At 47.5% G+C, this 16,368-nt stretch overlaps 1 protein-coding gene across 1 annotated transcript in view; it reads right to left on the reverse strand.

Moving 5' to 3' along the window:
• Nucleotides 1-2,401, reverse strand: part of SNX18 (sorting nexin 18) — a 48,258-nt gene extending 45,857 nt beyond the window's left edge. The window contains exon 1 of the mRNA XM_033931412.1: nt 456-2,401. Coding sequence (XP_033787303.1) covers nt 456-2,016 — 1,561 coding nt within the window. The 5' untranslated portion in view covers nt 2,017-2,401. The remainder of the gene's footprint in view (nt 1-455) is intronic.
• Nucleotides 2,402-16,368: the final 13,967 nt, after the last annotated feature.

Genomic DNA, 16,368 nt, shown 5'->3' on the forward strand with positions numbered 1-16,368 from the left:
TTATTGCAGTTCATCAATATTTAGAATGTTTGATATATTAGAGTTGTATCCTTTTATTTAATAAAAGATAAATTTTAAATAAAATTTAAACTGCTTTGACTGTCACCACAGAAAGGCAATATTTAAATCCAATCCCTTTCCCTTAAGATGTGAACATCCCTTCAACTCTGACACTCACCAATACAAACTAAACAGATCAGGTCAATGCAGAGCCTCTGAACCAGGATGCCATGGAAACAATGCGTAAGATAATAATATATCAGAATATGAAAGTATTTGTATTTATTTCTGTAACATTTTTCTACAAAGTCACTCCCACTGTGATTATCCCGCGGCCTAAGTTTTATATTAATTGAGAGGGATTGATATTACTAGGCAAAAAAGAAAGACCTAATACCTACCATAGCCTCTTGGATTCTTAGCACATATAACGGACTACATAAACGACACTTTACCTTTCTGAACGTGGATGATGTCCGGGAAGTTCGCCAGATGCCCCTGATACAAAGCTAGCAAATCCATCACTGGGTCCAAATCCTGCCTGGGCTGATCGGCGTAAAGCTCCCCTATGGCATCGTACGCCTCGGCGGTGAAAGTTATGGCACGGTTCAAGCCCGAGGAAAACGGCTGCAGGTCGAGCTCGAAGGCCTGGCTCAACCCTTTGAACGAGTGGCCCACTTTCTGATACTCTTTCTTGAAGCCGGCCACCTGCTTCCGGGCGAACTCGCTGGCCGTCTGGTTGAGCTGCAGGACGCTCTCGTCCATCCTCTTGGTGAAGCCCTTGAAGCCGTCGATCTTGTTCTCCACGTCCTGCAGATCGAGCGCGCCGGGCGGGGTGCTGATGGTGAGGAAGAAGTTGGCGCCCACCATCTCGTCCTTCTCCAGCTTGCGCTTGCCCTGCTTCCAGGCCTTCTCGTCCGTGCAGGTGAGGAAGTGCTGGAAGGCGTCGCACTGGGCGAGCACCGGGTGGCTCGTCATGTGGTTCATCCACCAGACCAAGCCCTTCCTGCGCTTGGAGATGAAGTCCTCCTCGAAGCGGCCCGTCGCCTGCTTCTCGGGGATGTGCGGCACCGAGATGACGGGGAACTTCTCCACCAGGCGGGCGTAGAGCCAGTCGAAGTGCTTGTAGCGGCGGTTGACGCGCTGCTGCGTGTGCGTGGGCAGCAGCTTGTACGAGATGTAGCTCTTCATGCCCTTGAACTTCGTCTGCTTGGTGGGGTCGTCGATGGAGCAGGCGAACGGGTACGGGTTCTCCTGCCACTCGGGCCCGTGCGGCCCGCGCACCACGCACAGCTTGTCGCCGTCGCGCACGAAGCCCGCCGACACCTCCCCCAGCACGAACGCCTCGCCGCCCGACTTCACGAAGGTGGAGAAGCGGTTCAAGTTGCGGCTCACCGTGGCCGAGCCCTTGGCAGCCTGCAGGGAGGAAGAGGGGCCGGCCGCGCGGGAGCCCAGCGACGCCTCGGAGCCGCGCGTGGAGAAGCGGTAGCGGCTCTCGTAGTCCTGGTAACCGCCTCCGCTGCTGCTCAGCGCGCCCGGCTCGTCGGCCACGGTGGTCGCGTCGTCCCACTCGTCGTCCCAGTCATCGTCGCTGCCCTGACTGTGCTGGTAGCTCGGCTGCTGGGGCAGGAAGGACTGCGAGAGGCGCTGCTGCTGAGGGGCTGCCGCGGTGTAGGGGAAGCTCGGCGGCAGCTGATAGCTCTCGGGCAGCTGGAAGCTCCGGGAGGAGGAGGACGGGACGGCTGCTGGTTCCGAACTGACCTGGGGCACGCTGGTGTATTGGGAAAGGACTGGGACCACCGGATAGCCGTCACCCCCGGGGCTCTCCGCCGCCGCTCGGATCACTTCCACGTAGGAAGCCGGGAAAAGGCCGCGCTCACCGCGGCTGTTGACTCCCTCCAGCCAGCCCTCGATGTCGTGCTCGCTGCAGAGTGTCAACAGCTCAGTCTCTCGCAGGGATATCTCCCCCGGATTCTCCGACCTGAAGTCATAGAGGGCTCGGGCTCTGAGCACCATACTGCCAGCGGAGAAAGAATAGGGCGGCCACCGGCCCAGGCCTCTCCGGCGCAGTCCGACTTCACTTCTTGTGGCGGCTCCCTGCGGCAACCCGGTTTCCGCTCATAGCTGACCGGGCACTGGGGGTGGGGGGGTGGAGGGGGTTCGATTTCCCGCCCGACTTCTGCTCCTCCTCCGTTAGGAATCACGTTCCTCGAACTTCCCAGAAACAGTGACTGAATGTTATGAAAGCTTGGTGAAAATCCGGGCTATGACAGACAACGAAATAAAAAACGAGCTTTCTTAACTGTCCAATTAACCGAAGACCCCCAGCTCCAGCTCAACACGCTGTCCGCCCCTCCCCTCCGTGGGCGGGGCCTCATCTTACAGGCTCCACCAATCAGGCGTCCCTAGCTGGACCCAAGTACTGTATTCCGGGAGGTGCTGTGTTGATTGACGGCGCGCTCCAGTTCGTGAAGCGGAGACTTTGAATTTAACCCCAATAATCTCAGTGTTGAGCGTCGCAACTCACTATTTTGTTTCTGTTTACTGTTCACGCGTTTTTAGGGTTAATTTGGGGGAACGAGAAAGATCTTAAAATGGTCTGTACACCGAATGAAACTGTAGGTTTATAAATTAGGAATGAAATATAGACTGAGCCAGCTGGTCAGTAGTGGATGATACTTCATATTTTATGAGCTATATTATTTCTACTGCCTTTCCTGTTTTATTGGAGTTCTTTTCCTTTTCTTTTTTAAAGATTGCAATGTAAACCGCTTGGAGGGCTCGTTTTATAAAGGTATTTAAAATAACATTGTAATCTTGATAATGCATGCATGAACTAGATACATTTTTCTCCCTATGTACCTTTTTTGTGCTCCTTATGCAATCCTTTAGGTTGTAGTGTGATCTGATTAGGTAGTAACAGTTATAAGGGCAGAACAAGATCAACAGGTCTGTCCAAAACACGAGATTTCTCTCTTCTTTCTTAGTGTTCCACCATTTAGCGTACAAGAGCATGCAAGATCCCCACCTAGGGGCTAATGTTATAAACCCAGCGTTAGAACTGCACTTAAGCTTAGTGCACACTTTTCTGAGACATTAAACAAATCATATGCAAAGTAAAAATTGTGCTATGCAAACACAGGAGAGCACAGCGGTTGCCATGGAAACATTCTTATACTGGTGTGTGATAACAGAATCAATATTTTGTGCAGAAATGAATTCACAGATGAAGGAGCATTACATACTGCTGTTGCATTGTTCAAAAATACTTTGTCTTGCCCTCCAGAAATTTCCTCGAGAGCCATATTCCAGTTGGGTTTTCAGGATTTCCCCAATGAATATGCATGAGATCTATTTGCATGCACTGCTTTCAATGCATATTCATTGGGGAAATCCTGAAAACCCAACTGGACTACAGCTCTCGAGGACCGGAGTTCCCTACCCCTGCACTAGACAAATGGCTCTGAGTTCCAGACGATTTATGGACCATTTCAGCTGAACTGGAGTCCAACACCCCTGGAGTTCGTTGACTCTCTCCCCCCAATAAAGGCTGGCATTGGTCATTTGTATGTCCCAGGAAGAGATGAGAAGAGGCATGCCCCTGGTTGAAAGACAGAAAACAGACAGTAGGTGTTAAATGGTCAATATTCTCAATGGAGAAGGGTTATTAGTGGGGTTCACATACCAAAATACCTTATTTAAAAAAACCAACACAATGTTAATCTCTCTCTCTTTGGAAAAACTGCCAACAGTTTAACTAATCTTTAGTTGTTGACCTCAATGATTTGGTTTGTGTTAAAGAAAGTTCACATAGGATTTGTATGCTGAGAGATTTTTATATAATTCTATTTTTATAACACTGCTCAGAAACAAACATAAAAACACATCACAATAGTGCACTCACAGGAGCACCTCACAGTCCACAGCTGCATACGCGCTCAAACCAGTGTTAAACAGTTTACAAAAATCCTCCCAGTAACTCCCCTCACCACCTCCCTCATTGAACCCCAACTCCCCTCCAACCCCTCCCCCCAGACAGCTGAGAATCCCTAAGTCCATGCACCCCGAACCAGAAGAAAATAAAAGATGCACAGTCCCCCTACCACAGTCATCTATACACACTTCAGGCCCCCCGGTCCACCGAATCTTTACCCATCACCTCTACAAATCGTCCCCAAAGATCCTCAAATTGTTGTCTGCGCCTCGTCAAGAACGCCGAAATCCTATACTGCTCGCAAACCCATCCCAATTTTTCCTTCATCATCAGCAAGGTGGGCACTACCGAGCTCTTCCAATGAAAGGCCAGTACCAACCTAGCTGCCGAGAAAGCCAGATGAACCAATTTGTCCTGAGTATTCTCCATCACCCCACCCCCTGTATCACCCACAATAAGGCCGTTTCAGGGCGGAGAGCCACCGGGCATTGAAGAAGGCCGCCAACAAAAACCTGAACCCAATCTTAATGCAGTAGATGATGATATTTTGCTGGTAACAATGGATGTAGCAGCCCTCTATACCAGTGTTCTCCAACCTTTTGATACCTATAGACTGGCAGAAATAAAAGAATTATTTTATGTACCCGCAGTTAAAGAACACTGAGCTAAGTCATGGGCCAGAGCCTTCCAATCTCTACCCCAGGCCCCGCCCCCATAATAGTACTAATTGTAACACTATTTTTTCCATTCATTTTTCATATATACACAAAATATTATCTTATTAACATGTGGAGGGGCATAATCAAAAGGAACGTCTAAATCCGTTTTCATCTAAGTCGCAAGTCATCCAAAGTAAAAAACAGCCTAGGACACATTTTCGAAAAATACGTCCAAAAAATTTTTTGTTTCGAAAATCATCTAACTAAACGTCCTGCCGGTCTGATCATCCAAGTTGCTAAATCGTCCATCTTTATACCACATTTTCGTCCAACTTTTCGTCCAAGTCAAAAACACCTAGAACAAGCCCTGTTGGACGTGGGAGGGGTCTCCAAAGTGATGGACTGAACACCCAGACATGGCACCTAAATAGTGGAATACCTTACAGGGCACTGTTGTGTACTTCACAAAAAGGGTGCCATGTCTTCTCACTACAGCTCCCTTATAGGTCATGGTGAGCCCCCCAAACCACCTCCAGAATCCCCTAGACCCACTTATCTACCACCCTAATAGCCCTTATGGCTGCAGGAGCCACTTATATGCCACTACAAAAGGGATTTGGGGGTGTATAGGGGAGTGCACATGTTTCATTATCAATGCAGTGATTACAGGGGCTTATGGGCCTAGGTCCTCCTCTCCATGGGTCCTTAACCCACCCCCAAGACAGCTTAAGCCACCTCTGTGCTGGACGACTAGGCTTTCCTATGCCAGGTGATGATGGTCTAGAGGTTGAATTTTAAAGGTGTGATTACGATTTTTATGAGGTGGGGGTGGGTCAGTGATCACTGGGGTAGTGTGTGGGGGTCTGTTTTATGTGTTTGCATTGTTTATCTGGTAACTTTAAATGGTTTTTGTGACTTAGACCATGTTTTAAATGGTCTAAGTCACAATGTCCAAGGTCTGTCGATCTTGGGCTGTATAACTTTTGGTTATACATGCTATATGGCTAAGTCTAAGCCGGCCCACTTCCCGCCCAACTCCCGCCCTTGACACTACTCCTGAAATGCCCCATTTAGCGATGGTCGTTCAGCGGCACTATGAAAGCCTAGGTCGTTTAGAAATATGTCCAAAATCCGTTTTCATTATCGGCATTTGGACGTATTTTGACAATGTTTGTCCAAGTGCCAACTTAGGCCGGTTTTTGGACGTTTTTTTCTTTCGATTGTGAGCCCCATAATGGTTAACCACAAAATTAAACTACACAAAGCACACTGTACATATGCTTCTCAACATTAATTCCTACCAGAACACAGATTATACAGACAGCAGAAGTAAATTCTCAAAATTAACACAATTCAATCACTAAATTAAAAACTAAAACCATTCCCCCTACCTTTGTTGTCTCCCTCCCTCCATGCTGTGCCTTAACTTCTGACCGTTTTATGCCACCCCTGGTGTTATCTTCGGGCCGGCTCCCTCTTTCTTACTGATGCAGTGAACAAAGACGCGGGACGTTGCGACGTCAAGAGAGAAGACTTCCGGTTCAGTCGTGGAATGCGCATAGGAGCCGCTGCCCGTGTCTTTGTGCGTCAGTAAGCAAGAGGGAGCCGGCCAGAAGACAGCACCACATCGATTGGACCGGCGGCTCAAGAACACTGTCTCGGGCCGATGCACGTGCCGCCCCTGTGGACCGGCACCAGTCCGCAGACCGGCGGTTGAAGAACAGTGCTCTATACAAACATCCCGCAGGGGGAGGCTTTGACAGTGATTGATGAGACTCTTCGTGAGAATGATGATGGTCGGCAGCAGCTGTCAGTTGAATTTTTGCTACAATTAGCAGAATTGGTGATTAGAAAAAATTATTTCTGGTTTAAAGGCTCATATTATGAGCAGGTTCACGGGGTTGCCATGGGGCCATCCTAGCCCCTTCAGTGGCTTCTCTCTATATGGCAATGTTTGAGAAGCAGGTTGTCTACACCTCCCATGTTTTTCAGAAGATCTTATGCTGGAAACACTTTTTAGATGATATATTTTTTTTTGTGGAATGGATCTATGGACGAACTGTAATAGCAGTCATGTTATATACATTTTGCAGTGCCCATGTAATAAGGTGTTCGTAGGGAGAATGAGTAGGCCAATAAGGATTCGTTTGAATGAGCATAAATCCCGGATTGTAACTAAAAATTAGCAGACTCCGATTGTAGAGTACTGGTTGGAGAAACAGCGTACTTTAACCGAATTGAGATGGCATGTGATCGACCAGATTGAGGTTGGGTGGGAAGGTGGTGACCTGAATAAATTTCTTAATTATAGAGAGCAAAAATGGATCTTTGAACTAAATACTGTTAGTCCTGCTGGATTAAACGCTGAGCTTGAGTGGATGATGCTGGTTTGAAAGTAGGTGTGTTTGCTGGTGTGCTCTGTGATTGGTTGATTGAGTAGTGAGTCTAGATAAGAAAGAGAATTGAGACGCGGCCATTTTAGATTTACACAGAAATAGTGGTGTGATGTCTTAAATTGTTAGTTAGAAACCATATATGAGTAATGATTTTTATCCCAGGACAAGCAGGCAGGTATTCTCACTAGTGGGTGATGTCATCCGACAGAGCCCCGATACGGACATCTTGCAAGCATGTCTTGCTTGAAGAAACTCAGAAGTTTCGAGATACCCGCACCGCGCATGCGCCAGTGCCCTCCCGCCCGATGTACCGGGCGTGTCTCCTCAGTTCTTTTCTTTCCGCGGAGCTGAGAAGTTTCACTTCATTCTGCGCTGACTGAATTTCAGTATATTTGCCTTCTTTACTACCGCGTTTCGTTGTTTATTTGATTTCTTTCAATTTTAAGTTGTTTTTAAAAAAAAAAAAAAGTTAAAATTATTTCTTCCGGCGGTTCGGCCGGGCCGGCCTCGTGGCTTAGGCCGAGCGCCTTCGTCCTAGCGGCGACGATTTTCCGGCCTATGTCCCGGCCAATCACCGGTTTTAAAAAGTGCAGAAAGTGCCAGCGTGCGATTTCGTTGACGGACCCGCATCGACGCTGTCTTCAGTGTCTTGGTCCAGACCACGTTCCGAAATCGTGCCGGCCTTGTTCCACGCTCACTGCGCGCTCGTTCAAACGACGCTGCTTACTTTGGGAGTCGATGTTTAAGATGGAGTCTGCCAAAGAGCCGTCTGCTTCAACTTCCACTGCGGTTTCGCCAGTTCGTTCGAAGCCTGCATCGACAACCCCTGCATCGGGCATCGTGAAGCCGGCATCGTTCACTCCGACTTCTGCTTCCGGTTCAGCATCGGTGCCTGTCCCCGTCTCCTCGGCTCAGGTACCGCCTTCCACTGTTCCTCCGGTGGTCATCAAAGTGCCTAAAGCTAGCAAGCAGAAGCACTTGGCCACTAAGGAGCGCGAAGACCGTGCTGGAGGACCCCCTTTCGGTGCGGATCCCTCCATATCGGCTTCGCTGCGATCCCTGCTGGAAGCTCAGTTTGTCGAGCTTATGCAGTCTATGGGACCCCGGCTTATCGCCTCCATTCAGGGTGACCTCCCGGTCTCGGTCCCGGGGGGCGATCCGCCCCCTCCTCCTCCTCCTCGTCGTACGATTTCTCTGCTCGACGAGGAGGATCGGAGGAGGGCGGCTGGTGCTTCCAGGCGGGCTTCATTTAGTAATATGCCACCTTTAGAGCCCATCACGCCTCCTCGACAGCAGAGTGCTGTGTCAGGCCCTGATAGTCGAAGTCCTGGGCATACTGCATCGCAGGAAGAGTTCTTCCGCACTCCATACCAGACCTGGGTGGCACTGCGTGAGTCCGCATCCTTACCACCTCTGCGATCCACTGCATCAAGTCCCATCCATTCCTTGGAGGCTTCGGGGGATCGTGCGATGCACAGGAGATCTCGCTCCCCATCCCGTCACCGGGAGGGGCATCGATCTCGACACTCATCTCGACACTCTTCACGTCATTCGGAGGTGTCTCCGCAAAAGAAGATCCAGCGTATGGGATACTCCTCGTCGGATTTATCCCCGCCTGAGGGACCGGAGTATGAGGAACCATCTACCTCCTATTCTCCTTGCCGCTCTCAGCTCTCTCTGGATCCGGAGGCTTCCACTTCTTCTAGTCCGTCTCGCCGGCCGGCACTGGCGGACCAACTATCTTTTTCATCCTTCCTTCGACAAATGGCGGATGATTTGGATGTGACGTTGGACACTGGTTCTCGATATTCTAAGGAGTATCTGGACACCATGCATTTGCCTCACCCTCCAGCGGAGACGCTTCGCCTTCCTCTGCATAAACTGCTTGACCAGACTTTCATGCGTTGTTTTGAGACACCGTATTCCATCCCTGCAGTTCCCAGTAAATTGGATGCTCGATACCGCATCGTCCATCACAAGGGGTTTGAGGGGGCGCAACTTTCTCATCAGTCACTTCTGGTCGAGTCCTCCCTCAAGCGATCTCATCCCTCCCAGGTTTACGCCTCGGTGCCCCTGGGCCGTGAAGGGAGGACGATGGATAAATTTGGTAGACGTATCTACCAGAATTCGATGATGGCGACTCGAGTGCTCAATTATAATTTTTTCTTCTCTTCATATTTGGACTTTTTCTTGCCGGTGTTCCACAAGTTCATCCCTTTTATCGATGCTCAAGCTCGATTTGAATTTGAAGAGGTGGTGGCTACCCTGTCTCAATTACGCCTGCAGCTGATGCAATCCTCCTACGATGCCTTCGAGCTCTCGGCACGTGCTGCTGCCTGTTCGGTAGCCATGCGCCGCCTGGCATGGCTCCGTACGATTGATATGGATCCAAACCTCCAAGACAGACTTGCTAATGTGCCTTGTGCGGGGGCGGATCTGTTCGATGAGTCTATCGAGACTGTTACTAAAAAACTTTCGGACCATGAGAAGTCCTTCCAGTCTATTCTGCGGCCTAAGCCTAAGCCTCAGCAGTCTCGTCCCTCTAGGCCACCTCTGATTTACCAGCGGCATTATCAGCTGAGACAGACTCCTCCTGCGAGACAGCCTGCAAAGAGACAGCCTCCTCAGAAGCCTCAACAGAAGCCTCAGATGCCGGCTGCACCCAAGGCTACTCAGCCTTTTTGACTCTCTTCCAGGGAGCATAACCGACTTCGTTCTGTCTCCCCCCGTTTTTCCCATCGGGGGTCGTCTCCATCATTTTTATCATCGATGGGAGACCATCACCACGGACCTCTGGGTCCTTACCATCGTAAGAGGGGGATACTCTCTTCATTTCCTACGGGTCCCCCCGGACCACCCGCCAAGAGAGTATCCTTCCAACTCGACGCAGACCGCTCTTCTTCTCCAGGAGGCTCAGGCTCTTCTTCGGCTTCGGGCCATCGAGCCGGTGCCATTAGATCAGCAAAACCGGGGGTTCTACTCCCGGTACTTCTTGGTTCCAAAGAAGACGGGCGATCTGCGTCCCATTTTGGACCTTCGAGTCCTCAACAAGTTTTTGGTCAAGGAGCGGTTCCGCATGCTGACCCTTGCTTCTCTCTATCCCCTCCTCGAGCAGAACGATTGGTTATGCTCTCTGGACCTCAAGGAGGCCTACACTCACATCCCGATTCATCCGGCCTCCCGCAAGTTTCTCAGATTTCGGGTGGGACATCTACATCTGCAGTATCGAGTGCTTCCATTCGGCCTTTCATCGTCTCCCAGAGTCTTCACAAAGTGTCTGGTGGTGGTGGCCGCTGCACTCCGGAACATGGGTCTTCAGGTGTTTCCATACCTCGACAACTGGCTCATCAAGGCACCGTCGGCTCCAGGGGTCATTTCGGCGACCTTGACTACAATTTGTTTCCTGCAGAGTTTGGGCTTCGAGATCAACTTCCCCAAGTCACATCTTCAGCCCACCCAGTCTCTCCCCTTTATCGGGGCTGTTCTGGATACCATTCAACTTCGAGCATTCCTTCCTCCTCAACGCATGGATGCTCTCCTTCTACTCTGCCAGTCGGTGTCTTCTCGCCCGTCCATCTCGGCGAGACACATGATGGTCCTCTTGGGCCACATGGCATCTACAGTTCATGTGACGCCTTTTGCCAGACTACATCTCAGAATTCCTCAATGGACCCTGGCATCTCAGTGGACTCAGGTGTCCGACCCGTTGTCCCGTCACATTGTCGTCACTCCTGCTCTACGGCAGTCTCTTCTCTGGTGGATGACCTCTTCAAATCTATCCAGAGGTTTGCTGTTTCACTCTCCTCCCCACCAGAAAGTTCTCACAACCGATTCATCTGGATGGTCTTCGAACTCAGGGGTTCTGGACCAGTGCGGAACGACTCCATCAAATCAATCTTCTGGAGCTCAGGGCCATCTTCAATGCTCTCCAAGCTTTTCAGCATCTGCTTCACGACATGGTGGTCCTTATTCGCACAGACAATCAGGTCGCCATGTATTATGTCAACAAACAAGGGGGCACGGGCTCGGCCCCTCTTTGTCAGGAAGCTCTTCGAGTCTGGGATTGGGCGGTTCGCCACAACACCTTCCTCAGAGCTGTCTACATTCAGGGGAAAGACAACGTCTTGGCAGACAAATTGAGTCGTCTTCTCCAGCCTCACGAATGGACGCTCCATTCCAAACCCCTTCATCAGATCTTTGCTCTGTGGGGAACGCCTCAGATAGACCTCTTTGCAGCCCCCCACAACTTCAAACTGCCTCAGTTTTGCTCCAGGATCTACACTCCTCTCCGCCTCGAGGCAGACGCCTTTCTACTGGAGTGGGGGAATCGCTTCCTATATGCGTTTCCTCCCTTTCCTCTCATTCAGAAGACTCTGGTCAAGTTGAGATCAGACCATGCCACCATGATTCTGATTGCTCCTCGGTGGCCCAGACAACCTTGGTACTCCCTTCTACTTCAACTGTGCAGCAGGGAGCCAGTACTTCTTCCAGTGTTTCCTTCACTACTTACTCAACATCAAGGTTCACTACTTCATCCCAACCTGCAGTCTCTCCACCTGACAGCTTGGTTCCTTTCAACATAACTCCTCACCAGTTCTCTCAAGCAATGAGGGAGGTCTTGGAGGCTTCCAGGAAGCCTGCTACTCGACAATGCTATTCCCAAAAATGGACTAGATTCTCTTCCTGGTGTATTTCCAATGCCACGGAACCTCAGCGAGCTTCCCTATCTTCTGTATTGGACTATCTTCTACACCTGTCTCAGTCTGGTCTCAAGTCTACCTCTATACGAGTCCACCTGAGTGCTATTGCGGCTTTCCATCAGCCACTACAGGGGAAACCTTTGTCTGCTCATCCTGTGGTTTCCAGATTTATGAAAGGACTTTTCCATGTCAACCCTTCTATCAAACCCCCTCCTGTGGTTTGGGATCTCAATGTTGTCCTGTCTCATCTTATGAAGCCTCCGTTTGAACCTCTCAACAAGGCTCCACTTAAGTATCTCACCTGGAAGGTGGTTTTTCTGGTGGCCCTCACGTCAGCTCGCCGGGTCAGTGAGCTTCAGGCCCTAGTGGCGGATCCACCGTTCACTGTATTCCATCATGACAAGGTGGTCCTTCGTACTCATCCAAAATTCTTACCTAAAGTGGTCTCTGAATTTCACATCAACCAATCCATCGTGCTTCCAGTGTTCTTTCCAAAGCCTCATTCTCATCCTGGGGAATCTGCTTTGCACACTCTGGACTGTAAACGTGCTCTAGCTTTCTACTTGGATCGCACAAAGCCCCACAGAACTGCTCCTCAACTTTTCGTCTCCTTTGATCCAAACAAGTTGGGACGACCTGTATCGAAGCGCACCATCTCTAACTGGATGGCGGCTTGTATCTCTTCCTGCTATGCCCAGGCTGGATTATCCCTTCCCTGTAAGGTCACAGCCCATAAGGTCAGAGCAATGGCAGCCTCTGTAGCCTTCCTCAGATCGACACCGATTGAGGAGATTTGTAAGGCTGCCACTTGGTCCTCGGTTCATACATTCACCTCTCATTATTGTCTGGATACTTTCTCCAGACGGGATGGACAGTTTGGCCAAACAGTGTTACAAAATTTGTTCTCTTAAGTTGCCAACTCTCCCACCATCCCATTGGGGTTAGCTTGGAGGTCACCCACTAGTGAGAATACCTGCCTGCTTGTCCTGGGATAAAGCAATGTTACTTACCGTAACAGTTGTTATCCAGGGACAGCAGGCAGCTATTCTCACGTCCCACCCACCTCCCCTGGGTTGGCTTCTCAGGCTAGCTACCTGAACTGAGGAGACACGCCCGGTACATCGGGCGGGAGGGCACTGGCGCATGCGCGGTGCGGGCATCTCGAAACTTCTGAGTTTCTTCAAGCAAGACATGCTTGCAAGATGTCCGTATCGGGGCTCTGTCGGATGACATCACCCACTAGTGAGAATAGCTGCCTGCTGTCCCTGGATAACAACTGTTACGGTAAGTAACATTGCTGTTTGGATATATGTGGTTATAATTGCTAATAGTGCTTCAAGGTACGCTGAAAAATTGTTTAATATTGTAGGGCAGGGGTAGGGAACTCCGGTCCGCGAGAGCCGTATTTCAGTCGGGTTTTCAGGATTTCCCCAATGAATATGCATTGAAAGCAGTGCATGCAAATAGATCTCATGTATATTCATTGGGGAAATCCTGAAAACCCAACTGGAATACGGCTCTCGAGGACCAGAATTCCCTACCCCTTTGTAGGGGAATGCTCCTTGAAACATCTTTATTGTGAAACGCTGAATTCACATCAGAGCCCTGTTCAATGTATCAACATAAGATAAGTTATTTATTGACTTTAAATCTGCTTAAAAATATTTTAAAATAGCATGAAGCATTAACCCCCTCTTCTGCGAAACTGCGACAGAAGTTTCTAGCACAGGGAGCCACGCTGAATGGCCTGTGCTGCTCCCGAAGCTCATAGTCCACTATAAGTTGTATTTTGCTCCAGAAAGCACAAACCACAGAACAGTGAAATGTATCGATCTCCATCACACAATACCAATATCAATTAGAACGGGATTTGGTTTCTGCAATCTCACTGGTGTCCATAGTACTCTGTGTAAGATAAAATAAAGTCTCAATGATTCAGATACTGTACACTGAACTCGTACACCAAACTCTTCAGTCATAGTCTTTTCCAACATTCAGAAGAAATGTCGCAATGCATTGCTCTGTATTCAAATTGACTGGAGTCCCAACTTATGCTTCATTGATAAGTATGAACACAGATGTTGATACCAGCCTGAGGCTTCATGTCCTTGAGATTCCACTATAAAACACATAATAGGCAAGCTTTGTTGATTCTCAAAAAGATGGGAGACTGGATGTTATAGCATGTCTAAGCTGGAGCCATTTGAAACATTCCAAAAATGGTAGGCCAGATTTCTGTTGTAGAGCTGGGAAAGTTAATAACTGAATCAAACAACAGAGATAGCTCTGCACAGACAGCAACAAATCCCCAAAACAAGAGCAGAGTGCGCTTGGTCTTCAAATGAACCACACTTTAATAGCAACCAATGGTAAAACACATGCAGAAAAACATCTGTGGTTTATCACTCACAAGGTATGTCATAGGAACTCAATGAGCATCAGGAGCAGCGCGGGCCATTCAGCGTGGCTCTCTGCGCTAGAAACTGCTATCACAATTTCATAGAAGAGGGGGTAAGTCAAAGGCTGATGAAGAGGCTGGCTACAGTAAGCTTGAACTTTACATGAATTATGACGTTCAAGTGTAGCCGCTGAGGCCACTGTTTGAAATTGAATGAAAATCGAATGTTACTTTGCTCTATGAAGAGTGAAAAGAATAAAAGAGATACTATATGAGAAGAAATAGAAGCAAGCAAGTAAAATCAAGAATATTAAGGTGTATGAGAGTGTGGCTTTTGCTTTTGATTATTGCCTTCACTCAGAAGACTTATGTTTAAGGCCATTAATCTAGTGATTCTGAAAAGAGGAGAAAACATTTTCTTTCAAAGAGACAAGAAACAAGGGATTTGGGTGCTACATTTCTTGTATCCCATCCCTGTAAATGTATGATTAGATTGAGGGGAACTAAGTATGTATTTTCCTCTCCTGACCAGCTGTGCTCCTTTTTAGATTTGAAGAAGATCACAAGTGTTTAGTATTGGTTTAATTATATAGATGGAAGTTTATTCCTGTTAATGTTTATTTTGAATAATGTTATGTTTCCTTAGGATTCCCGGATTTTTCTATATCTCTCCCCTTCTTGCTATTCTGGTTGTGGTCTAAGGAAGATTATTCCATTTTCTTCTTTTGTAATTATTCTTATTCTTTATACTATCTGTTTTGCTTGTTCAAGAAGAATCTTGTACTATTATTATGAAAACTTAATTAAAAATAAAAAACAGATTTAAAAAGGATACTCATATGATCCAGGGTTCGTTACTCATAGAATCACTCATAGAATCACTGCTGGATTATTGTTATTTACATGTGTAGGTGTTCACTCATGCACACAAATGACTATAATACTCATATTTACACATTTTATGTCACTTTCTTTGGTGTAAGCAAGATATAAATATACTTGCTGCCTAAATTTAGGCAGGTCTTTATACTTTTTTAGTATAAAGGGCAGAATTAAGACATTGGCAAATGTTTAGAAGGAGCCCTCTTGGACGTGCCTTAGTAATTCAGCTGCTGGCAGAAGAAATGGAAAAGAACTAAAGTCACCTCTGTGCAGAGTTCTTTCTAATCTTCCCAGCATCTGTACACTTTCCTCTAGTCAGAATGAGACTGTAAGCTGTGCTTATCTGCTGCTTCCTCCTGTGCTGATTTTCCACTGCAGTGAGAACCAGCACTCAGCACATTGATTTAATTATGCGACTCCCCTACTGAAATTAGAACACTGGCTTCCACCTTCAACCTCTTGACCCTAGTCTACAAATCATGAGTTTTATCCACTCCTTTATACCTTAATAAACTTATTATCCCATATACTCCTCTTTGGGATCTCCAGTCTGCTAATAATAACCTACAGGTACTTTCACTACCACCTTTATCAGAAATCCGTCTTACATCTTCACGGCTATCAGTATTCTGTTATATAGAACCCAAACTCTGGAACAATCTTCCCCTACACATAAAGAAACTTCTTGCTTTATCTGACTTTAAGAAGAAATTTAAAACTCATTTGTTTCTTCAGAACTTTGCAACCAGTCTAAACACTAGCTTTGTATTGTCTAAACTTTTATATATATATATATATACACATATATACACCGGTACTGCTATTTATTGTGAGTTCATGACATCTTCTTTTATATTTTCCATATGATACTCGATGTTATGTATATTTTTTATTTTACATTTGTTGAAATGTAAACTATTGTCAAGTCTTCTAGGACATTTAGTGGTATCAAATGCTAATTAAGATAAGATGGGTGCCTAACATTCTTGTTTGCCTAGTGCCTACCAAAGGATTAATCCAGTATTTCTTCTTGCCCTGCTGATTGCTAGGGCAGTTCTAGCTTGTTTTTTTATGGTACTAAGCATTCTATGGGCTCTTTTAACTAAGGTGTGCTAGCGTTTTTAGTGCGCGCTGAAGATTAGCGTACGCAAAACCATGTGATAGATGAAAATACTAATGCAAGCTCTATGGAGGCGTTAGTGTCTAGTGCATGCTAAAACCGCTAGCACATCTTAGTAAAAGGAGCCCTATGTGTACAGTATATGTGTGTGTGTATATGAACATAGAGTTTCTCCACTGATATCTATGAAGATGCAGTGAATAAGAATTTTAAAAACTAGGCAGATGAAGTGATGTGGTAATTGAAGCAGAGAAAGACAGTTTTGTCTCTTGTCATTTA

This window comes from Geotrypetes seraphini, chromosome 1 (assembly GCF_902459505.1).
Source record: "Geotrypetes seraphini chromosome 1, aGeoSer1.1, whole genome shotgun sequence".
NCBI lineage: Eukaryota > Metazoa > Chordata > Amphibia > Gymnophiona > Dermophiidae > Geotrypetes > Geotrypetes seraphini.